The 26,754-nt window shown below is 37.3% G+C and overlaps 1 protein-coding gene across 1 annotated transcript in view; it reads left to right on the forward strand.

Moving 5' to 3' along the window:
• Nucleotides 1-339: 339 nt before the first annotated feature.
• Nucleotides 340-26,754, forward strand: part of COL19A1 (collagen type XIX alpha 1 chain) — a 376,839-nt gene continuing 350,424 nt past the window's right edge. Inside the window, exons 1-2 of the mRNA XM_023585875.2 lie at nucleotides 340-488; nucleotides 13,210-13,336. Coding sequence (XP_023441643.2) covers nucleotides 378-488; nucleotides 13,210-13,336 — 238 coding nt within the window. The 5' untranslated portion in view covers nucleotides 340-377. The remainder of the gene's footprint in view (nucleotides 489-13,209; nucleotides 13,337-26,754) is intronic.

Genomic DNA, 26,754 nt, shown 5'->3' on the forward strand with positions numbered 1-26,754 from the left:
AAGGTATACAGACTCCCTTGATTAACTTATATAAACTCCAAACATAAAAGTGAAAAATGGAAACATAAATGGCATCCTTTTTTAGTTCAACTCTTAAAAAGCCAATTATCTACCTGTGAATGTATGCCACAAACAATACTTGGAAGACACTTCTTCAGAAACGGACGTGAAAAACTCTAAGCACCTGCATCAAACAGTCATTCTATCTGTGAAACTGCTAATAAAGTGTAAACCTTCAAGACATTATTCCCAGCTCTAAGGCGACATTGTAGTAATTAAGGAAAACCTGTGCGTGAGTTGGCAGAGTTCTGTCTTGCGGAGTCCTCCATCCTCGCCGAGTGGGAGGGTCACACTGAGAAAGACTAATAAGGGCAGAGATGCGTCCCCCTTCCCCACTCGCAGGGAGCTCCCTCGGGCCATTCCTCGGCGGTGCGGCAGCCCTGTCCGGACTCCACTGCGCCTCTGAGGGACTCAAACACAAATTCAAGGTAAGCTGCTCGGCTTTGCGACTGGCGGTTTCACTTGATCTCTCGTACACATGCCCGGTCCATGTCATGTGCTCATGTTGCTGGTCATTTGCGTGCATCTGCTTTTCAAGAAAATGCAAAAACTGTGCTGCACATGTAAATATATCTTGGAGGATAAATAGTGCACACCTGCAATTACGCATTTCCATAGGTAGCTTAATAATGGTACAAAAAATATTTGGCACAACATGGCCACTTTAATATACTATATACAATGGAGATTGTGTCTATATGTTCATTAACTGCAGGCTTTACGCTTTATACTTTAGTTGTAATGGTTTTTCTGGGTGTATGTGGTCTGAAGCAGAAACAGGAACACTGCTGATGCGGGTGAGAACAGAGCAAATACAGAAAAAAAAATCTGTGGTTAAATGGACATAAATAAACAACAGTATATATTCATGCCATTAGATGTTTTTTTGGCCCATGGCTAGAGATGTTACCCCCCTGGAAGCGAGGAAACAGTTAAGGGGTGTAAGCTAGTGGACCCGAGGGTCTGTGCCTAGGTCTCCCGCGCAGGGTTACCTATGCCGACCAGCGGGTATTTCCCCCAAATGCGACTTCACGGGGACGGCACAGGCGGTGAACCGTGGACCCGGCGTGCCCGCCCCGGCTCATCGCAGGCGCCCCGCTCTGTTCCTTAATTACCCTGCAGAATGCGCGGCGCGGCCGGGCTGAGCGCCGCTGCTGTCCTCCGCGTCCCCCGCGTCCTCGCCGCCGCCGCACCACGGGAACGTCCTGGTCCCGGCGCGCGGAGAACGCGGCCCCTGCGGCCGCCGGCGCTGAGAACCCGCCGCCCCCGCAGTCAGCACGCCGGCGCGCCGGGCCGGGAGCGCGGACGCGGCGCCGCGCAGCCCGGCTAGGGCGCTGCAGGGTCCCCCAGAAGTTTGTTGGACCGGAACCAAGCACGCCGCCGGGCGTGTTAGCGAAACGTGCGTCCATATAGGTTATTGAGGGAGAGAGGAAGCAGCCGAGCCGGTGGGCAGATGAACGGGTGGACAGGCCAGGTTACACAAGCCCCAGAAGGAGCTCAGAGACACCGATTGGTGAGAGGGTGGAGAGAGGGTTACCAGAACACATTGCCAGCCTCGGGGCAGTGCGCTGGGCATAGAAAAGGGGAGTACTCAACTCAGAATTCTAGAAGTGCGTGGAGTTTTAATAGAACCATCTAGGAATCGCAACAGTGAATGATCATGAACGCAACTAGAGGTTGGGAATTGGACGGGTAAAGAATAAATTGCACCGCTTCCTCCCACCCCCAATTCCAAGGATTAAATAATCCCATCTTCTGCTTGGAGAAGTCTGAAAAGGAACAATGATCTGAGCTCAAGAGAAAATTCGCTTTCCTGATAGCGGAGGGAATTAAATAAAATCACTCCAACCACCCCACCCTTATAAAGAGAGAAAACAACTGCACCTCTTTTTCTGCCCAAATTAAGTGCGAATGTAATTCTTTAAGAGATGAAAACTGCTCATATTTGTTTGTGGCCTTTCAGCATCTCTTTGTTGGCGGGTGTGTAATACCTAAGTAGAGTCTTGATATGCCCCTGCAAAAGGGGGGTTGAGAGGGTTAAAGTGTACAGATGGTCCAAAGCGTCTAATTGTATGTAAACAATTCCTGTGGAGGACTTGCAAAGAATAGGAATCTCTCTTCAGGGTGGAAAAAAGAAGGTGACCATCAAGGAAAGAAAATCCTTTCTTTCTCTATGAGATGGAAAATGGAGAAAGTAAGTGGCAGCTGCTTCTGTGAGGTTATGTCCAGCGTGATCTCTCAAATTGATAAGTAATCTAAGTAGTTTCCTGGGAAAGGAGAGAGGTGTGGCAACAGTACAGGGGAATGAGCCTGAATCTTACATGAACAGGTCAGAGACATAGAGAAAAGGTGAAAGAAAACCAAACATGATTATTATCACAATTGGGACATTATCTTTGTATCTGAATCATTGTCATCCAAGGAAACCATCCAAAACAGATGGGAGCCCATGGTTTTCTCCAGAAATGGAAATTTTCCATCTCCTCTCTGGTCCTCCAGTCTAATATTCTCCAGCTGCAATTTTAGTTCATTTTCTCCAGCAGGCAGAAATGCCCACTGGCAACACAGAGAAAAAGGTTTTAGAGGCAGGGGAAGATAGGGAAATAGAAATCTTGGCTGTATGGTTACTTGGCATCGCAGCTACAAATTCAAGTGAAGAAAGAAAAATAAACAAAATTACAAACTAGCGGGGCTATAGAGATGCTAATATATAACCTTGAAAGGATGCTGGAAAAAATAGAATGAATGGGACCAGAGTTGGGTTATTTGAGGCAGGATACATTGAGAATGTGTATCTTAAACAGGCAGAGAATAAACGAGGTTTAGCAGAGGAGAACAAGCAGGGAGGGCATTCTAGCCAGAAGCAATGGCATGTGTGAAGGCTTAGAGGTGGGAGTGAGCAGTCATGTGCCTGGTAACACAAAGAATTCAAGCTGTGGTGAAACCTGAGATGAGGAGAGGCAGATAGCAGAGGGAAGGAGGATGGGCCAAATATCTTAAAGCACCTGCCCAAGAGAGTTTGGAAAGGAGAAGCAAAGAGGGGAGGACAGGGGCTCTGTAGATTATTATTTTGTAGGTCAGTAAAGAGATAATCTGGTGAGGAAGTCTCCTTTTGAGTTTAGAAATTGATAGAAAGATCATGAGTCCAAGAGTGGAACAATAGCATCCAGGCATAGATTGTGAAGAGAAATCAAAGCTAACCATGAGAGTGTAAGATTGTGAAATCAGAAAGCTAGTAGAGCCCTTTAAGTGAAAAAAACTAGGAAAAGTTGATAATTTAGGAAAAATACATTTTTTATTTAAAATTTTAGGTGGCATTGGGCCATTGTTATAGTTTTAGCCTTGAGAATTGGAGCCTTGGGAGTGTTACTCACAATTGGTAACATATGGAACCAGCCTAATGTCCATCAACCAATAAATGGCTAAACAAAATGTGGTATATACGTACGATAGAATACTATTCAACTGTAAGAAGAAATGAAATTGGGACACTTTTGGTAACATGGATGAATTTGAAGACATTTTTGAGGTTAAATGAAATAAGCCAAACACAAAAGGACAAATATTGTATGGTCTCATTAATATGAACTAAATACAATGAGTAAATTTATGTAGATAGACTCTAGAGTATAGGTTACTAGGAAATAGAAGGTGGGTTAAGAATGGGAGATGATGCTTAATGTATGTAGCTTTATTAATAAGGTTAATTGTAAAAGTGTGAAAATGAATAGGGTTGAGAGTAACACAGTATAATAAATATAACACTACTGATTTATAAATGTGATTGTGGCTGAAAAGGGTAGTCTTTGGAAGTAAATGTCAATTGAAAGGAAACTAGAGAATAATCTATGGACTGTATAATGGATTTCAGTGGTGGATGAAGATTGTGATTAATAGTATAAATATAAGAATGGTTTTCTTTTACAAAGCGCTAAGAATATGGTGATACATGGGAAAATTACAACGAATGTAATTTTTGGATGATAGTTAACAGTAATATTGTAATATTTTGTAGCAATGGCAAAAAGATATTTTTCCAATACTAAGGGGCAACAATAGGGGGTAGGAGGGGGGGGGTATGGGATTTTTCTTTTTGGAGTAATGAAAACGTTCTAAAATTGACTGAGGTGCTGATATCACAACTCTGATGAAAATGAGAGCCACTGAGTGTACACTTTGAATGAATTGTACAAAGCAGGGGTCTGTATAACACAGGGAGTCTACTGGTGGATGATGGACTGTGGTTAACATAAATACAAGAACATTTCTCCTGAGTGATAACAAATATATAATACTAATATAGGATATTAATAATTGGGTGGGTTGGGGGAAAATACACCAAATGTAAGAAATGAACTATAGTTAGTAATATTTTGATGATGCGTTTTCATAATCTGTAACAAATTTTTCATAACAGTGCTAGATGGTGGTGATGGGGAGATGTATGGGAGTCTTGTATGATGATATGCATGCTTATTTTGTAAATTCACAAATTTTACTATATGTTTGTATTTATGTATATTCATGTATGAATGATGTACTTCAGTAAAATTTTAACAAAAATGGAGCCTCGGGAATTGATATCTGAAAAAAAATGGTAGTCTAGTAATGGCAGTTGAAATTGGGAATAGTATAAAAACGCTGATGGCGACAACTGTATTCAGAGAAGGTAGTCAGTAAAACAAGCAACTTGTTGAAAATGGAGAAAATTGAATAAGCACATTCAAAGGGAACTTACAGTTTAGAAAGACCCCCCCCCAGGAAGTAGTGACAGGTTTCGAAATGACAGGAGAAGTAAATAGAATATTGAGGAAATGTGACAGATTTGGTCAGTTTTAGAGGGAAAAAACATTAGGAGCCAGGGAATATGTTTTCTGTGAAGGCAGAGAACAAATTCAATAGCATCACATTTTTGCCTCACTAAATCACTGAAATTTTGTTCAGTGAAAATTTTGGTAAATTTTCCTATATTTCTCTGTAATTCTTCACTTTATCCATATCCTTCTATAAAAGTTAAGTCATATCTGGATATATTACTAGTATTTCAACCTTTAATTTGTTTAATTTTAGTCCAAAGGTACTGCTTAGACTAGATTCATCCTACAAATTCATCAAATGAGTAACTTCTCTATGCCAAGTTTAAACAAGTCACAGATAAATAAGATAAAATCTTTTTTCCTCCAAGATGTCTAATATAGAGGGGACATAGAATGCAAAAAGTCATTACAGTGTAACACAGGATGCTGAAGAAGTCTTTTCTGAGTTTTGTGGGATCACAAGGCAGAGAGTAATGAACTCTGCCTGGACTGGTTCTCGCAGACTTCAGAGAGGATGTAGCACTATATGTCAAAGGCCAAGTAAGTGTTCACCAGATGGAGGAAGGATTGAAAGGACATTCCACCAGCACAAGCAGCATGTGCAGAAGCCTGATACGTTTTCAAAATTGTGAATAGATTGATGGAACAGAGTGTATTTGGAAGGAGGTAGGTGAACATGAGGCTGGACAGTGTGTTGTGAACCCACTTAATGAGCTTTGACTATCTCGCTTAAGGAGTGGGCAGCAAAAAGTCACAAGACTTTAAACAGGGCACTTAGAGTAATTAAATCTTCATTTTAGAAACAGAATTCTTGAGCATTAGGGATATGAAATTAGGGGGAGTAAGACTGGAGTCAGGAAGTCTAGTTAATAGTCTATTGAAATTTCCACATTAGAAATGATAGGGAGGTGGGGCAAGATGGCGTCAGACTAAGAGCACCCATATCATTGCTCCTACAAAAAAATGCCTAAGTGGGGACAAAATGCTGCCTCAGTGAGCTGTTTTGGGAACCCACAAAGCAGGAGACTGCTGGACATCGATCTGTAGAGAGCATGACAAGAAGAGTGATAGCTCAAGACAATTAAAAAAAAAGGGTTAAAAACAAACAAATAAACATGACGGGTGCTCCAAGAGAAATGAGGGACAGAATCCCCTTTCCTAAGGGTCAAGAGGCTGGCAGTTTTGTCTTCTCTGGCTATTAAAGATGAAATGAATGCACAACATTTTGATTATACTGAAGGCCATTGAGTATACAATTTGGATAGATTGTATAGTATGTGAATATATCTCAATAAAACAACTATAAAATAAATAAGTAAATAAATAAGCAAGAATAGTGAGAAATAGCAACTATGTACAGCAGAGATTGAGAAGTGATGAAATTTTTGTTTGTTGTTTATTATAATTTTAATAATGAAAAAGCTCTAATAATGATTGAAGTGATGAATCCACAACTATGTGATTATGCCAGATAGCATGATTGTACACTGTGGATGAATCGTATACTTTATTAATAGGTAACAATGAAATTGATTTGTTAAAAAAGAAAAAAAAAAAAGAAATGATAGGACATGAGCTAAGGCAGTCCCAGTGAAGGTTGGTATGGATTCAAAAGGTATGCTAAAAGTATATTTTGTATTGTTTTGTTTTAGGCACTGGGGCCAGACATTCAACCTTGGACCTCATGTGTGATACACCAATGCTCAACCACTTGAGCCACACAGTTCCCAAAAGCATGTTTTATAGACTTTGAGAGAAATTTGATATGGAGGTTGAAGAACAATTTAAAGATGACTTTTAACTTGGGCTCCTAAGTTAATGATGGTGCCTGTAATTAAAGTATGAAGGTCAAGATATTTTGGTTAGAACATAACAAATGTAGAAACCTTGCCTAAGTTGCAAAAGACCTCTGAAAACCTCAAGTTTATTACTCCAGTCACTGATAAAACTGTAAAACCATGCTAGATATATTCTTCAGTTTTGGGGAGTATTTGTCCAATTATAGACTTGGGTTTATAAATCTATAGCTATGACTTTTCAGCTGTTTTTTTCTCCAGTAGTTTATAGCCTCTATGATAGATTCACTAAAGATAGATACTACAGATTGGTAAAAGAACAGATGTGTAACACCTGTTGTTTTTGCTTATTTATACAATGTGTCACTTTATAATGTACAGTATGACCAGATTTTCCCGGTAGGGTTATATGCAGGCATACTGGAGGGTGGTCAAGAAGGTTTGATTTAAAAATTGAACCCCTACCCAGTAACACAGAATTTGTCTTTATAATAAATGCTGTAAAAACTTGGGTCATTTCAGGCATTCAAAAAACCTACTTTTTTGAAGGTCGAAATGTTCTGTTGCTCATTTAACAGCTTACATAAAACCAATCAGTATTCTTTTTTTTTTATTTCCTTCCCTCTTTTTCTTCTTTCACTTGTCCTTTTCATGTTATTTTCTATTTTGGTATTGGATCTAATGCCATGACCTCTGTACCTTACACCAAATTTCAGAGATGCAGAATAAGCATTATAAAGTCTTAGAAACCATAAAAGTAAAAGTATGCATGTTGCAAAGGCAGACTTGATTTGGTTTATAATTCAAAAGCTTGTGCTGAGAGACTTCTGACCAGCTTCTGACCATCTTATCTAGCAAGTCTGCCATTTCATCCACTTCCTCTGGTTTCCTATACGTCCTAATATCTATCTTTCACCAAGAGTATATGTGTTTCTTTATTTTCAGTTTCTTTAACCAGTGTGGCACCAGGGATTTTCCCTATTTGACTCTGCTATAATCCCAGTGACTGGAACATAGTAGGAACTTCACTCTATTGATACTAATAGAATGAAAGTTTCAGTATTCCTAATGTTCCTTTCTGTTCTTTTTGTGTTTTCTTTATACAAATAGATATTCATAAGGGAGTTTTAAAAATCCATGTCCTAATCCAAATATTCTTAGTTTTGATAATTGCTATCTAGGATTTCAAGAGCTGGATCAAGGAATTTTAAGAGACAGTGACTTTTTTTTTTTTTTTTTATTCTTCTACCCCAAATCTATTCCAGTTGGCAAATGATGGTAAGAATAATAGTTTAGAGGCAGAGGTCAGGGCCAGGCCTTTTGACAGCCATTATCTCTTCACTGTCAGGTCAGTGAGAAATCAGTTCTAGGCAGGCTGTCTGGATGATTTTAGAAGGTTCATAGGCTCCTTTAGGTTTGTGTACTGAAGACTGCCAGGCTTGGGTACACTCAAAATTATGCTGGGAGAAACTATTTGGGGTGTGGCTAGAATGTTGATGGAGAATAGGTAAAAATTTAAAAGGAGGTGTATGGAAATATGACAGCTCTGTCCCCCACCCTAATAGTGAGAATCATGGTATAAGAGTAAAAGTTTTTAGCCCAGCAGACCTGGACTTGAACCCAGGTTATGGGATTTTCCGTTTGAGTGTTAATGCTTCATATCTGTAGAATGGGAACCCATTAACTGTTATCCTTAGTCTTGAGCAAGATGATCCCTGCTCTGGGCCCTACATTTTAGAAGCTCTGATGTAACACTGCTCTGGGTGTGCATTTGCTCTCAGGGTTATGGATTTACAGGGCCAAGATGACATGCTACCCAAAGTCTGAGCTGTTCCTTCTAGACTCAGCTCTGAGTACTTGGGAGACTTCTTTTCCCAGTGGTAGACAAAGTCTGGGGTGTAAATATCCCTAGGCCTAAGGGGTGGTCAAGGGCCAGCTATTTTCAGGTGGTATGGGCAGGGTTTAGATTTATTGGGATGTTCACATATGTGTGGGTGAGGTTCCTTATGGTTCCGACAGAGCCAGGGATGGAAAGAGAAAAGGGATGAGCTTTGGTTCAGGTCAGAGGCCAGTTCATATCATGTAGCCTACTCTGTAGAATTATAAACTTGACCTGGCCTTTCAGGTTTTTGTGAAGTTATATTCATCAAGATAGAAGGATAAACTTATTTCTTATCAGTTTTGTTAGTTTTCTTTTTAACTTACAAATATCTAGACATATGGTATGTGAACTTCTTGTTCTGTACCCTGCTAATATCAGGGGCGAGTAGGACTGCCTCTCAAGTTATTGTGAGGATTAAAATAAAATACTATATATAAAAGAAATTATGCTTCAGAAAATGAGACCATATATGACCAATATGCTCCATATTCTTCTTATAATGTAAAAATCATCTTTGTACAAGTATAGAAAACAGTGATTTGTGTCCACATATATTTTCCTGAGTTTCTATATTAGTCAGTCCATTGAGAAAGCATTGAAGATCTGTGTTAAAATTTGAATCTTTTCTAGGAAGAGCAACATCTAAAACTGTGATAACAATTCTTGGATTCATTTATAAAACTATCTTGATAGCCATCTAGCTGGGACCTGTGGGGACAGACTAGGAAACTGGCAGGTTTTGATAAGGAAGGGGGTTGAGCACAAGGCCAAAAAAGGGAATCCAGGGAAAGTCCTGGAGGTAGTTCAGGGTAGCAAGAAGCATTCTGAGAACAGCAGGTGTCTGGGGATGGTGAGAAGGACCTGGAGAAGAAACGTACAATGAACCTGAGGGAAGTTTTGCCCTTGACTATTTTGTGGAGGCCAACCCTGCAAAATGCCTATAGCACAGTTTAAAGATCTGGAATAGGTGACTTTTAAATGTATACGAGGATTTATTTTGAGACCTTTATGAAAGATTTTTCATATGTCCCTAGCTGAATGGACTACATCTCCATTTAATCAGGATGTGAAAAACCAAAATCTCAAACACATTTTAGAAATATACGGGGAAGTGTTATTTGTGGTAATTACCCTTGAAATATTAAAAAATCTTGAAATGTCTTGAGAATTATAAAAGATTAAATTATGATCACTACAGATTCAAAGATAAGTGTATTTCATTATACCTTAAAATTTGAAAATTGTAAGACTCTTATTTTTTTTTATTCAACATATTTTTTTTGAGGTCCACTTTGCCAAGTCCTGGGCTAGTCTTCCCAGAGAGAGTGATGGACAAGACAGACATGGTCCTTGCTAGCATGCAACTTAGAGTTGAGTGGGGGCAATAAATGTATGCACACAGATGAATTAAAGTCTGAGCTAGAGAATAATGCAGTGATGACACTTACTTGTCAGGCAGAAGCTCTTCCAGATAGTGACATTTAATTTGGAAGATGAAGGATGAACAGGACACAAGATGAGTAAGGAGCGTGCACAAAAGCCTTGAGCGTGCACAAAAGCCTTGAGTTTGCAAAATGTGTGAGGATTTGAGAAACAAAACTTTAGTAAAGAGAATGGTATCAGATAAGGCAAGAGAGGTGGGGAGGGGTCAGATTATTCAGGGCTTCTGGGCCATAGAAAGAGTTCTAGATTTGGAGTAGAATGGGAAACCATTAATGTGTTTGAAGCAGGGGAGAGATATGATCAGCATTCATTAAAGAAAAACACTGCAGGGAAGTGGATGTAGCTCAGTGGTTAAGCACCTGTTTCCCATGTATGAGGTCCCAGGTTCAATCCCTGGTAGCTCCTAAAATAAATAAATAAGTAAATAAATAGCACTAGTGCTCTGTAGAGAAATGAATTTAGTCAGGGATCAACAATGGATGGGGGAAAACAGTTGAGAAGCTGTTGTAGGGGTTTAGACCAGGGTATCCTGAATCAGAGTTTTGGCAGAGGAACTGAGGGGAGTGGAGATATTTGAGATGTGTTTGGGGATAACACTGACATGACTTGCTGATGGTATGGATATGGGAGATGGTGATGAGGGAGACAGAAGAATTAATGTGATGTATAAGTTTCTGGTTTGAACATTTTTATGGGTCCTAATTATTTTGATTGGGGAGAGCATGAGGGGAACAAGTTGTGTTTGGGAATCAAGAGGTCAATTTGGATATAGTAAGTTGTGACTGTCCATGTGACATCTATGAGGAGTTATTGAGTAGGCATTTGGATATACAGTCTAAACTTCAGAGAAAAGGCCAGGCTGGAAATACAAATTTTAGGTTTATCAGCTTACAGACACTTGTTTAAAGCCAAGAGAATGGAGAGATTGCCTAGGGAGACATTATAAAGAGAGAGGAGAGGAGGGTCCATAGATCCCCATATTAAGAGATCAGGCAGAAAACTATCTGGGAAGGGTACTTAGAGGTAATGCAGAAGAGTGTGCACTCAGGGAGGCCAGTGACATCAAGGGTTTCAAAACAGAGAGTGGTCATCTTTTGGCAATGTCTCTGAGAGTTAATAAGATGAGGAAAGTAAAGGATTCTTTGGCAAGTCAGAAGTTCTTGGTAACCTTGGGGAGAGACATTATAGTGACATGATGGAATGGCAATTATTCAATAATTATGTCAATAACTACGTTTAATCAACTTACCATAACGTCTTATTCTTCAGTTACTTTAGACAAATGAGGTTTTTTGGTACTAATGATGTTGAAGCTAAGCGTTCTTATCCTATAAATTGCCCAAGGATATTGTTGGGAGACCTCAAGATTGAGTTCATATGCTTATGGCTTTATACCTCTCGGGTACTTTGTTGCTGTAACAGGAGTCAAGGTTTCAAGACCATAAATATCTAGAATGCTTTGGCACTTCTCCATTGTCCAAATATCAATAGTAACCTCAGGCTGAGGAGATAAATATAATGGTTAACTTTTACTAATTATTATTAATTAATAGTAGACCAAACCATTATAATGACAGGAACTTTTTTTTGAAGACATGTTCAAAGCATTGTACTATATTCTTTTAATGCATTAAATAATTTATTCATCTGCAAAGTGGGAATAACACTTTTGTTGTTGTTGTTGTTGTTTTGACATGCTGGGGTTCAGGGATTGAAACCAGGACCTTGTACGTGGGAAGCCAGCAATCAACCACTGAGCCACATTGGCTTTCCTGAGATGGTTTTATCTTTTGTTTTGCTTGTAGTTTTTTGTTTTTTCAGGAGGTACTGGGAACTGACCTGGGACCTCCCATGTGGGAGGGGGCACTCAACTGCCTGAGCCACATCTATTCCCAAAGCCAAGCTTTTAACCACTGTATTATACTACTAATTTATCAACTAAGAGAAAAATAATTTTGTTAAAAATACAAACATAATCAAGGATCTCTCTGAAAATTAGATCAGTATTTGTGGGTTCATTTTATTTGAAATAGAAAAAATTGCTTTAACAGTTGCTAACTAACTTCAAATAATGGCAGGATAAATTTACAAAGTCAAATGAGGATTGGGACTATATCTAGATAAAAGAGTTTGAAAGAAGTTAAGCATAAACCCAGCTGTTTGGTATTTAGAACCACACATATAGTTTTAATATTGCAATTGCTGCTTCCAGCTATTCTTCCAGAAATATCTAAAATCTTGACTTAATTTTAAAATGCTGATCTTGGGGTATTTGGCACACACAGAATACCAAGGAAGACGGTAGTTGTTTTTTTTTTCTCCCTAAAGAGTGTCTAATGACTAAATTTAGACACTGGTATGATGAATCCTTTTATATTTGACTCTTGATTTAACTTTGAATGATGACAAATATTGGTATAATATATTTTTTGCATATTTAGAACTCTTAGAATAGCTATTCTAATAATACTGCAATTGTCAACTATACTGAGAGAGACATTAGATTTTTACTTGCAATTCATTTCCATATTAGTTACAAAAAATTAAATGATGTTTAAATTTTCCATTTTAAGAATTGTAATTACTAAATCTTTTATTGTAATATCTGTAGAGTAGCAATCTCCATTCAGAAAGACAACCATTTGGGGAAGTAACACATTAATGATAAATATGATGCCAATAATAAGCTCAAGAGTGGAAGACATTAAATATGTCCATTTTTCTTTTTAAATATAAGGAAAGATTACTTTCACATTTGCAGTAAGTAATCACTCCAGTAGCAGTGATTATTTAATCCAGTAAGAACAAAAGTGAATTAAAAACATAATGATATCAGTTAAGCCAAAATATGTAAAACTAATATTTAGAAAAAAAGTGTTATGAATAATAAAATTATATTTTAAAAATATAAATCATTTTAAGTGTCATGGCTTTAAAAAAGCATTTAAAAAAAAGAAAAAAAATCGTTTATAAGTGACTGTATGGGCATTGATAATTTACTAGAAACTAATCTGAAAATATTTTCAGAACTCTTTGAAGTACAGATTAAGGTATATATTGATATCCATACATTTATTATAGAATTATGTATAATATAAGTTATGTATATAATGTAAAATTAATTGCTTTCTCTTTGGTAGTGAGTTTTTTCTGGAGATAAAGAAAGAAAGTACATAAAATAAACCTCAATATGAACATTTTTTCTTTGCAGGTCTGTGGTCACTTGTTCACATGGTTTCGAGGTGCAATGAGGCACATTGGCTCTTGGAAAGTTTGGCTTTGGGTGGCAGTGCTCCTGCTTCCTGCTTCCACTTCCATGACCGTCAGGGACAAGCCAGGTATCCAGGCTACCTCTTTGTCCAGTCCCCAAATGTATTTATAGTCTTTAAGTCATTAAAAATCATTAAAACAAATCCTATTCAGGTTGGAGAAGCCATAGACTAAACCTACAAATACAGAATAAATAATAATTCATTGTTTTCCCCTATTGACTTTCATATGATGTGCGGGGAGATTTCTAAGATGACCTCATTTTTATATACATATTTTATCAGTCCAAATAGCCTTTCCTTTCTCTCTTTGATATTTACAACTATAAATTTATATTTACAAATATAAATATACATCATAAACATATATAATACACACACTATATATGATGTATATTTTTCCCTTTCCTCATCAAGAATTACATTATGAGTACAGAAACTCATCACTAATTAGTATTAATGAGGGACACATGTAATCTTAATTAGAGAAAAGTTAAAGGAAATAGTTACAAGAATAGAAGGTATAAAAGGATATTTAGTTTAGTTAAAAGTCAGTTTTCATAGTATCTCGTATGAGGCGAACTAAAGGTTGACAGATCTTTGGAGGATGACTTAAAATAAATAACATTTATTTGCATTTGTTAAATTTATCAGTCATCTCATAAACATTTACAAGGGCTTGATGGGGATTTGAAATATTTACTTCCACCTCTGATTTTTTATAACAATTATTACTTGGTTAATTTGGAAGACTTTTCTTGAACATTGAGCATGTGTAAATTACTTGCCTAGATGCACTTCAATTACAAAGTCAACTAGTAATTGATCAAACTGGGCACACTGATGAAGGCATTTGCTAAACAGAGAAATTTTAATGCTTTTTCTCTGCAAAGGATCACATTATAACTTTATGTATTCTAAGACTGTGAGTCTTATTGAACTTGTTCTTTTAATATTTCTTTAGTAATTTTAGCTATAAAGGTACAGATTTATTATAGTAGTGACTTTTGAGTTTGAGTTTCACATAAAAAAACTAATAAAGATATAATAAATCTTAATCTCTCAGAATGTTATGTAAGTCTTTTTTTTTTTTTGGATTTATTTTTTATTTATTTCTCTTCTCCTGCCCCATTGTCTGCCCTCTGTGTCTCCATTGTCTCCATTCGCTGTATTCATCTGTGTCCTCTTGGATTCTTGTTGGTGGCACCAGAAATCTGTGTCTCTTTTTGTTGCATCATCTTGTTGTGGCAGCTCTCCATGTATACGGTGCCACACCTGGGCAGGTTGCGGTTTCTTTGCACAGGCCCACTCTCCTTATTGGATGCACTCCTTGTGCATGGGGCTCCCCTACGCAGGGCAGGTACTCCTTGTACACATCAGCACTGTGAGTGGGGCAGCCCACCACACAGGTCAGGAGGCCCTGGGTTTGAACCCTGGACTTCCATGTGGTAGGTGGATGCTCTATCCATTGAGCCAAATCTACTTCCCATGTTATATAAGTCTTAATGACTTTTACTAATTTGATAGGAGGTACATTTCCTAAAATAATCCACATAAAAGTCTGACTATCCCATCATTGCATAAATGACATCCTGTGTCTGGTATAGCTTTTGTGGGGGAAAACACTTTCTTTCCTTAGTGAGAAATAAATCAGCAGTGACTCATGGCCAAAGAATAAATAGTGTGGGGGAGTTTATTGTGATAATGTTGACTACTTGTCTGAATTTCCACACCTCTTCTTTATGAAACATAGTAGGTAACATACTTTGCAATTTAGTCAGAAAAGAAAGGGCTTTTTTTAATTAGAAAAGAAAACCTTTGGTTGAGTAGGATACAGTTTTTATGCACATGCTGGTGTATAATAAATGATCTTGATAAGAAAGATGATTTGAGGGATTTACAGAAGTGGTTCTCTAATTTTAGTGTGACCTAGAATCACCCAGGACCCTTGATGCCTGAGTCCTGCTCTCAAAAATTCCCATTTTGCATTTCAGGGGTGGGATTCAGTAATTTACATCTTTAACAAGTTCCTCAGGTGAATCTAATATGGGATATCTGAAGAAAGTACTTTGAGAAATATTCATCTTTTGGGTAATTAACTGACATTTCTTTTTTGTCATCTTCTCAGTTGGTTTTCTTGTGTCTTATGCCACCAAGTTCTTTTTATTTTATTTTATTTTATTCTATTTTAAATTTTTTTAGCTTTTTTAATTTTTTGCTTTTGGTAGTTCTTGGGATTCTCCAGGAATGTTTGCTTTTGTGGCTATGGTACTTCAGTTCTTCAATCAGGTTATATTTTATGTAAGACACTACTAAAATTCATATATTCTGATCCAATATACTTTACCTAATTAATCTTTCTGAAATATTTTTCTAAGAACACAAATTCAAACCTGATCTGAATTCCTACAAGATTCACTTAAAAGAAGCATTTAGGAGAATTAACAGAGGAAAAAGGAGTTGATTTTCATGATGCCATTTCTTAGACAGTGCTCATGAAGGGACACATACTGAACGTGCCATGAAAATTGCTAACGTCAAGTATCGTTTGCTTTAATTGAAAATGTCAGCACAGTACTGTCATAGGGATTATTGAAGAATATGACACTCTGGGTACAGCCTGACAGGGGGCTCTTCTTGTGTGTTGGGTTTCTGATTCACAGCACAAGGTTTCCTTTTTAATTTTCTCATGTGCAGACCTGTGTGTGTGGTCACTAGCCATTTACCGGAGGGAAGTGATTACATCTAAAAATAAAATATAGCAAATCTGAAGGAGAGGCTAGGGTTTCAACTCTGGAGTCGGTGAACTTGTCAAGTCTACTATTAAAACTTAATATATGAAGGATAAATTGAGTCTTTTAGTTGCTGTCCTTTAATTCTATGACATGTTAAATGATTACTTGAAAGATTGTCCCAATTGGGACAGAATTCAAGAGTAATATGGAGAGATTCAATAACAACTTGAATTTTAAAATCTTGAAGGTATTAAGAATTCAGACATTTCATAATCTTTCACCAATTTTACTATGGGATAAGGCATATTTGCACATGAACCTCAATTTGATTTCGATGGTTTCAGCTCAGATTGTTGTCAAAGAGAGTAGGGGAAGAGAATTTGTATTAAAAAAATATACAACACATAATCTCAAAACTCATTTTAAACATAAAGGCCTATGTATTAAACCATTAAAATTTCCTTTACTTTCCTTAATCTGTTCTAAGGCAAAAGTTCTAAATTATCATCAAAAGTATTAAAAACTAGCTGAAAGGAAGAAAAATAAGCAGCAAAAATAGAAGACAAAGAGAGATGATGGAATGTCATTTAAATAATAATTTTTCTTTTACTTATAAAGTTTCAGGCTAAGCATTTAATTTGAATTGATTATGAACTTGGCCCCAAAACTATACACACAAATCCTTTTATACTAGTTTTCTATTTATTTAGAAAGAAAAAACATTATTCTTACATTTGGCGTGCACTCATTGACAAACACTGCCCTCAAACTCGGAGTATAAATTATACTGTCATTAGAGAATTTTATGTTTTTAAAAATTCCTCTTAGTCAGTATGGTACCACATAAGAATTCTTCTACTGACAAATGTACGTTGTAACTCCTAAATGCTGAAAGTGGAAAGCTTCATGATTATAAAAAGAATATATCTCTTAACCTTTTGAGGAATAGCTTTAGACCAAAGATAAGCATGAAATGTTCTGTGACCTTTTGTGGCTTCTCTGTTAAAATGCCCGTGTTCCTATATATTTCCTGTTTGGTCAGCCATATTATTTTTGTTAATCATTTCTTTCTTTCTTACTCTAAGTTTCTTTTTTAGACATATTGTCAAAAGATAAAGTATACAGGAGTCCTGAAGGCAACTAGGAACAGTGAAATGAAAGGTCTCCTTTTCCTTCTTTTTATTTTATTTTATTTATTTAGTTAGTTAGTTGTTTTTTGAGATACTGGGGCTGGGGATTGAACCTGGACCTCGTATGTAGAAAGCTATCGCTCAATGCACAGCCATTTTGGTTCCCTTTCTTCTCTTTTTAATAAGAATTATATTTAAGCTTTTTTTTTTAAAGAAAAGCAAAACACAACCTCATGTTTTGACCGTTGATGAAGGGAAAACTAAATGAGTAAGGACAATAGTATTCTTTTTTTTTTTAAAAGATTTATTTATTTATTTCTCTCCTCTCCCCCCCGGTTGTCTGTTCTCTGTGTCTATTTGCTGTGTCGTCTTCTTTATCCGCTTCTGTTGTTGTCAGCGGCATGGGAATCTGTGTTTTTTTTGTTGTGTCATCTTGTTGTGTCAGCTCTCCTTGTGTGTGGCACCATTCTTGGGCAGGCTGCACTTTCTTTCGCACTGGGAAGCTCTCCTTACGGGGTGCGCTCCTTGCGCATGGGGCTCCCCTAAGCGGGGTACACCCTGTGTGGCAGGTCACTCCTTGCACGCATCAGCACTGCGCATGTGCCAGCTCCACACAGGTCAAGGAGGCCCGGGGTTTGAACCGCAGACCTCCCATGTCGTAGACAGATGCCCTAACCACTGGGCCAAGTCCGCCGCCTGGCAATAGTATTCTTAATGCAAGCTAGAAAAGAAGAGTGATAAATAGAACTTGGATTCTAATCGTGGTTTTACAGGTAATAAAAATATTTCCATAATAAGCTATTTGCATGACTGAGGATATGAAGAAATCAAAAAACAAAAGAAGGACAATGGGCAAGAAAAGGGAAATGTTGCATTTTCCCAAGAATAATCCTTGGCCCTTTTTTCCTCTCACTCCCTATATGATCTTATTCATTCTTGGGTGTTTAAATATAATTTAGATATCAAACACACCCCAACACAGCCTGAGCTTCTCTTATGATTTCTATACCTATATTAAAAAAAAATTTTTTTTTTATTTTCAAAGAAGCTTTAGATTACATAAATGTTACGTAAAAAATATAGGGAATTCCCATATACCCTGCCCCCTCCCCCTCCCACACTTTTCCACATTAACAACATCTTTCATTAGTATGGTACATTTGTAAAAACTGATAGACATATATTGAAATATTGCTACTAACCATGGACTATAGTGTACACCATAGTTTACACTTTGCCCTGCACAATTTTATAGGTTTTGACAAAATGTGTAATGACCTGTATCCATCTTTGCAATGTCCTACAGGACAATTCCAATGTCCCAAAAATGCCCCTATTTTATACCTATTCTTCCCTCTCCCACCCCTCAGAACTCCTGGTGGCCACAGCCTTTATATCAGTGATACAAGTTCTTCCACTGCTGAAATAAGAATAAGTCTATAATAGTATACTAAAAGAATAGTAAGTCTACTTTTGCCCATTGTTCATTGCCAGTCTTGAGGATTTTGGAATGATGACCCCCATTCTGTTTCTTATAGAGAGGAAACTTAGATACTATAGGGTAGATGGATGCAACTGTCTTGCTTGCAGTTGTAGATACTCTGTTTTTTGGAATGGGCATTGTCTATCATCATCCTTTTGTTAGTTGTCCTGGGTGAGTCCAGTGAACTGGAGAGTAAGTATTGCAACTCTGCAGAGATTCAGGGTTCAACCGACATATGAACAGTCCGAAGATGTAAGTTTCTGGGACATATAATTAACAAGTATAGTGCTAATTATAGGCCCAAATAAAAAGGTAGAAGAGCCATGTGTAGGGAAATTATAAATGAGTCTAACAGTATTACTTTGGGGAGCATATATTCCAAAGTAAGGCCCACTTACAGGGTGTCGAATTCCTGAGATTGTCTGCCCTGCCTATAGTGTCTAGATGTCTCTAGAGCCCTCAGGAACTCTTCTGTTTGAGGCTCCATTTACTGTGTCAGTCAATGAGATCCTGCTGAGATACACATAAGCATAATCTCTGAAATGACCTCCTGACTTACTTTGAAATCTCTTAGCGATGAAAAAACTCATTTGTATTTAATTTCTCCTTTTTGGTCTAGGGCCTTTTTCCAGTTGCTAGTTGGTGCTTGGTAATAATCCCTTAGTGCCAGGGAGGCTCATTCCTGGGAGACATGTCCCATGCCAGGGAGGATGGTAATACATTTATATGCTGAGTTTGGCTTAGAGAGAGGCCACATTTGAGCAACAAGGAGGCTTCAGGAAGTAGCTGTTAGGTGGTATATAATACTAGGCTAAGTTTCAGTTTCACAAGAAAAGGTTCATCAGTACAATCATCAATATCAAGGTCCTGGTGTAATGGTCTGTCCTCCTTCACTAGGCACTGCCCATGTACTTGGGAATTCTTGCCTCTCTATCAGAGAATGTAGCAGGACTCCCCAGGCTGGGAATTCAGTACTCTTTTGGTTATTGTGTAGGCCTCCACTCACTGTGAAAACACCCCATGAACACTTGAACATATTCATATCTCTTGGAGGCGTGCCCCAGGTGCACCCCTCCCCACACATCTCCCATCACCAACACCCCACTCCAGTGACTTTCTCCTGCCACACTTGTGATGATTCTGTGATCCAAAACCTACCCAAAAACAAAGTCAAAAAAATTAACCAAGTAAAAGTAACTAGAAAATAATATAATAATAATAATATAATAAATAAAATACAAAAATAAAGAATTTTTATTCATTGTGTTTTTATCACTATAAGATTTGTTGTCTTTTATGTATGGTGACAGTTTCTTCCATATGTTCCCCCAGTGTCTTATTGTGTTTGCTTTATCTTCATAGGAGATTTAGGTTACAGAAAAGTCACATAGAAAATATAGGGGATGCCCATATACCCAACGGCCCCCCTCTCTCCTATGCTCCCCCTATTTATAACATTTTACTTGTGAATGTATACTTGTATTTTTAATCACTCACTCAGTAACATTGCCATTTAATTATCCTAATGGCACCTCAAACTTAACATTTCTAATCTCTCCCACCACAAATTAATTTACTCTGTGCCAAATCTCTTTGTGTTCCTCTAGTGAGGTCCATTTCAGTAAACTATTCCTTCAGCTAAACAAGCCAGGAACCTGGAAGTCAACTTTTCCCTCCTCCCTGCACTTAATCCATTATCACATCATTATCACATCTTGTATATCAATTCCTTCTACTTTTTTCCATCTTCACTGTCAACTCTAAATCCAAGCTACTATCATAACTGGCCTCATAGAATGAGGGCATGTTAGTAGATCTGCTAGATAAAATACAAGATGCCCGGTTAAATCTGAAGTTCAGATAAACACTGAATAGCTTTTTAATGTAAGTATATTCCAGTATTGCATGGGATTCTGGAATATACCCAGATATCATGTGAATGGGCAAGCTTCTGAATTTATACATTTCATTAACAAAGACCTCTCAGCAAGGCTTAATTTAGAGTTAGTCAGATATTATGATACTGTATTATTCATAATATATTGTTATTTAAGTATAAAAGTGTGAAAATATATTCACTTTAGCAAAGTTAAAATATTAATTACATCTTCACCAGAAAATTATGTTTTCTTTCCCTGCAATCAGTAGTGTATACATAGCTTCAGTAATATTAAGAACCTTCAATGAACTGTAAGAACTTAATGTCATACATTTACAATTATATTTCATAATGTCTTTAAATTTGATTTTCCCCATTTGTCTTTGTAGTAAACAAGGAATTATCTCACCTCCTGGCTTTTCCTAAGCAGGAAGCACCTGTGGCCATGGAGAGTGAGTAGTCCTTTTTCAGTATGGGCCTCATCAACATACACAAATCTTCCAGATATTCAATCAATTGCTTTGCCTAGTGAAAAATTAAAAGAATAGTGTGGACTTCTTAGCTACTTGAAAGGAGAAAGAGGAAATTAAACATACCTTCAGTGAATAGTGAGAAAAATGTGAAAAAGTGAGAATTCAACATGCTTTTGGTGAAACTATAGTAAACTGAATACTAATTAAATAATTTTATAATGAATATAGAAAATACCAGAACATTGGTAAGAAATATATTTCAAAGGCCATGTAATTTAATCTTAAGACAAGAATAGTTAACAATATAATAGGGAGCATAGCACAAAGATTTGGAGATGAGGGGGAAATGTGATGTGTGTGTGTATGTGTGTGTAAGGGAGATTTCTTTTTAAAGGGATGTGTTTAGAGCTGAGGTTGGGAGCAAAATGCAGTTCTGCTAATGAATAAAAAGAGTTTCTTAGGTACTATATCAGTCTGCCAAAGGAATGCAGATGCAAAGTACCAGAAATCTATTGGCTTTTATAAAGGGTATTTATTTGGAGTAAAAGCTTACATTCCCAAGATCATGGAAAGTCCAACTCAATGTACAAGAGGTACTTCCTCCTAAAGTCAGAGGCCATGTGTTGAAGCAAGATGGTAGGTGATCTCTGTGGGTTTCAGCCTTTCCCTCTGGGCTTCCTTTTCCTCTGAGGCTTCATGGGCCCAACTTCTTCCTGATCTCATCTATAGGCTGTCATAGTGCTTGTTTCTCAGGGCTTCCTATATCAGTGTCCACTCTCCTTCCAAGGTCAGCTGTAAGCTACCAGGCAGATGGTCCATCTCTCCCTGGGACTTTAGCTATTTGAGTCTTCTGCTTTCTGTTCACACAGCAGGATCAAAAATGACAAAGTTCTCTCATCTGCTGTGTCTTCTCGTATCTCTCTGTCCATGTGAGTGATGTTTATTTCAGACCCACCAAGGTGGTGTGACTCAGGTTACTAATGTGGTCAAATAAAAAAAACCCTAACTCAATCTTAACAGGTAATCCAATCAAAGAAAGCTCAGCTGAATTTAATGCAGTCAAAGTGTATCACACCCAGAAGAATAGATTAGTTTACAAACATTATCTTTCTCTTTTTAGGATTCATAAATATCTCCAACTGCCACAGGTACTCTTATTATTTTGTTTAAAACATAATTCTGAGAAGCACTGTTCAATACAAAGGGGAAAAAACCTGTCTAAGGAAATGTTTTATTTCAACTCTGAGGAGCTGTGTGATGTGGGGTCAGGGGAGAGTCACATAACTTCTCTTGCATGATTTGTTCTTAGGTCCTCTGAATTCTAAATTTTGGAGGGAGAAAGGGGAAAAGATCAAATAATGTATATTTTCTTTGTAGGCAATCTAGATAAAAATATGTTATACCCAAATATGACCTTGTTGCCATCCCTTCTGTTTCCTTTGCCTCTTTGCAATAACTTTCACAGCTCTTTAAGCTACCCAGGACCTTTAGCCAAATCAGAAGGAAAGTGGGTTTAACAATCACTAACAACATCTTAGAAAGAATTTGAAAAAGGGCTTTTGCATTTGCTTTTCAAAAAAACCTGTTGATTAAGAATCCCCAAACAAAGCATCTTTTATGGAGAAAGTTTAATAATGGCTTCTGAAGCACTAGGTCTTTTCAGGAAGACTTTGAAGTGATGATGGTCTCTACCTGGCTTGATATTATGTCTTGCCTGTAGGTCTTCAATATACCTTCACAGTTACTCAAAAATTGTGCAGTACAGCACATTAAAATGTATGTGTCAAAGCTTGAAAAAATTAACATATCCAATTTACGATACTCAATTCTACAGCCTTGACACTTTTTTGAAATTACCTTGGAATTTTATTGAAAATCAATTTATTATATATATATATGTAGGTCTATTTACAGACCTTCTATTATATGCCTGTAATCTTTAGCCAATATCATATGTCTTAATTACTTTAGTTTTTTTTAAGCTGGAAGTATTCACTTAATTTTTTTAAAAGATACTTAGATTACATAAATGTTACATAAAAAATAAAGGGATTCCCATATGCCTCACTCCCTACCCCTCTCACATTTTCCCACATTAACAACATTCTTCATTAGTGTGATACATTCTTTACAACTGATGAAAACATTTTGGAGCATTGCCACTAAGCATGGTTTATAGTTTACATTGTAGTTTATGGTAATTTATGTATTGGCCTGTATCTGTCATTGTAATGTCATTCAGGACAATTCCCAAGTCCCAAAAATGCCTCCATATTTCACCTATTTTTCCCTCTCTCTCTCTTCAGAAACTCCGGTGGCCATTGCCTCCACCTCAATGATAAATGTTCTCCCATTGCTAGAATAACTATAAGTCTATAGTAGAATAATAGTAAGTCTCTAGTCCATCATTCATTCCCCAGTCCTGAGGATTCTGGGATAGTGATGCCCATTCCACCTCTAATTGAGAGGGGGCATAGATCCCATGGGGCAGAAGGATGGAACTATCTTGCTCAATTGTAGACTTTCTCTGTTCCTTGGAATGGTCGTTGCCCATCATCATTTCCTTGTTGTTGTCCTGAATGAGTTCAGTGAACTGGAGAGTGGGTGTTGCAACTCTGTTGAGATTCAGGGCCTCACTGGCACATGAAAAGCCCAAAGGTTTAGGTCTCTTGGACATAAACCTATCGACTTTAGTACTAACTATCGATTCAAATGTAAGGGGCAGAAGAGCCATGTATAGGGAAACCACAACTGAGTTCAACTCTGTCATGCTGGGGAGCATAAATTCCAAAGTAGGGCCCATTGACAGCGTGCCAAACTGCTGAGCTGGGAACCCTGCCTATAGTGAAACGACATCTTTATACAATAGGTCCCTAAGATTCATGCTTTCAGATTATTGTGCCTTTATTCTTGTACCACATAGTTTTCAGTTTTAATTATTTTTATGACAGTTTTCTACAACATAGTGCCTATTCTAAAGATATGAAACTGCCGTTGATTTTCTCAACTGAAGATTTTTAGTAGGAAAATAGTTTCATAAATAATGATGGAAATCTGAATACCATGCATTTCAAAGTGCTGTTTTATTACGTTGATACTGTATTAGTCAGGGTTCTCTAGGGAAACAGAATCAATAAGAGATATCTGTCAATAGTATGTGATTTTATAAGAGTCTCTCATGCACAAGTCCAGGTTCCACAGGCAGGCTGCAACCAGGGGCTGCAATGAAAGTCCAATGAAGGTTCTTGATGAGTTCTGGGAGATGTTGGCTGTTCAAAGACAAGCTGGGAAATTCTCTCTCATGCTGGAATCACTTCCCCATTCAAGGCATTCAAGTGATTGGGTTAAGCATCACTCATTGCTGATGCCAATCTCCCTGATTGATGTAATTATAATCAGCTATCTTTGATTTACCACTGCAGTAAAGTGAATGGTGACTAAAGTCCATAAATGTCCTTGTATTATAGTTAGCCCAGTGCTTGCTTGACCAAACATTGGGCAAAATTATCTGGCCAAGTTGACACATTAGTCACAGATCCATCCTATATTCATTAAGTTCTTGGAAGAATTTAAATAAGGTAAATACTGTTTCCATCTTGGCACACCTCCTCCTCATTGCTAAAGTGTCATAGTGGAAAATCCTTTTCTATTCTCGTTAGATTTGTTTTGCCAATCATCTGTTGGAACTTCTCTACATACTTCATGAGGAATTTAAAATGGATGTCATTTATGTAATCAACCAAAAAAAAAAAAAAGAGACTTTATATAACGTTAAAAAATAAAATAAAATAAAATGGATATCATTTATTACAGGTATATGTAGTCAAACTCATTATAAAAATTTAGATGAGAATTTAGTAATTTGTTTTAGTTTTTCAAGAATCATTATAAGCTTAAAATATTTTCTCATAGAGATGCTGTTTTTTCCCTTTTATTGAGGTATGCATTACATACACTAAGGTGAACATATCTTAAATGTACAGTGCAATGATTTTTTACATATGTGTGAACACTTCTATTTAATTACCCTTCAGATAAAATATAGAACACTCTTAGCTCCCCAGAAGGCTTTCCTGTATTCCCTCCCAGTTGACACCCTACTAAGATAACCACTACCTTGATTTCTGTCACATACATTAGTTGTGCATTTTCTTGAACTTCATATTTTTGTAATTATACATATTATATTGATTGTATGTATGTATTTATGACAAATTATATATATATAATTCTTTTGAGACTGGCTTTCTTCACCTAATATTATATCTGTGAGAGTTATCCAGGTCACTGTTGTATCACTAGTTCATTCTTTTTCATTGCTATGCAATTTTCATTGTATAAACATACATCAATTTATTCATCTGTTCTGTTGTTGAGTACTTGGGTTGTTTCCAGTTTGGTACTGTTATGAGTAATGCTACTATAAATATTTTTTGTCTTTTGGTCGCTATTTGTATTCATTTTTTTTGCACTTATTTCTCTTGGTTCATTGAATTTCCAGACCATAAAGTATGTGTATATTTAGATCTGATAAATGTTGCTGAACAGGTTTCTAAAATGATTGCACTAATTTCCACTCCTGTAAGCAGCATAGGAGAGTTCTAGTTGCTCCACATTCTCAACAACACTTGGTGCTGTCAGTCTTTTAATGTTAACCATTTAATAGTATCTCTTTGTGGTTTTACTTTGCATTTCCCAATTACTAATAATGCTAAGCAGAATTTCATATGCATATTGGCCATTTGAATACCCTCTTTTAGGTAATGCTTATTTTAAGTCTTTTGCACTTTTTCAATTTTTTTCTTACTTATTTTCAATTTTTTTCTTACTTATTTGTGAGAGTTCCTTGTGTAGTCTGGACATGATCTTTTGTTGAAATAATTTTATTGAAAATTTTATTGAAAACCCCTTCTCCTAGTCTATGGTTTGCTTTTTCACTTTTTTTTTTTTTTTTAAAGATTTATTTTTATTTATTTAATTCCCCTCCCCTCCCCTCCCCTGGTTGTCTGTTTTCTGTGTCCCTTCGCTGCGTCTTGTTTCTTGTTTCTTTGTCCGCTTCTGTTGTCGTCAGCGGCACGGGAAGTGTGGGCGGCGCCATTCCTGGGCAGGCTGCTCCCTCCTTCGCGCTGGGCGGCTCTCCTTATGGGTGCACTCCTTGCGCGTGGGGCTCCCCTACGCGGGGGACACCCTACGTGGCGCGGCACTCCTTTGCGCATCAGCACTGCGCATGGGCCAGCTCCACACGGGTCAAGGAGGCCCGGGACTTGAACCGCGGGCCTCCCATGTGGTAGACGGACGCCCTAACCACTGGGCCAAAGTCCGTTTCCCACTTTTTCACTTTTTAAATGTTGTCTTTTGATGAATGGTTTTAATTTATATTGAAATCCAATTTACCCATCTTTTTTTGGATGATTCCTATTTTCTAGACCCTTGCAATAAATCTCTGCCTACTCCAAGTCATGAAGTCAATTTCCTATGTTTTCTTCCATGTACTTTTATTGTTTTAGCTTTCACATTTGGGTCTCTGATCCATCTAATTGATTTCTGAACATGGTGTGAGATTAGGGTCAAGAAACATTGTTTCTCTTTATGGTTATGCAGCTGACCCAGCACCATTTATATGAAAAGACCATCTTTTCTCCACTGAAATGTAGTGGCCCTTTTTTGAGATATAATGGGACTGTATGTGCATGATTCTGTTTTGGGGCCCTCTGGTCTGTTCCACTGATTTGTTTATCAATACTTGCACGAATAGCACATTTTAAGAATTCCTGATAACTGATAGTG

This window comes from Dasypus novemcinctus, chromosome 11 (genome assembly GCF_030445035.2).
Source record: "Dasypus novemcinctus isolate mDasNov1 chromosome 11, mDasNov1.1.hap2, whole genome shotgun sequence".
In the NCBI taxonomy this organism is placed as follows: domain Eukaryota; kingdom Metazoa; phylum Chordata; class Mammalia; order Cingulata; family Dasypodidae; genus Dasypus; species Dasypus novemcinctus.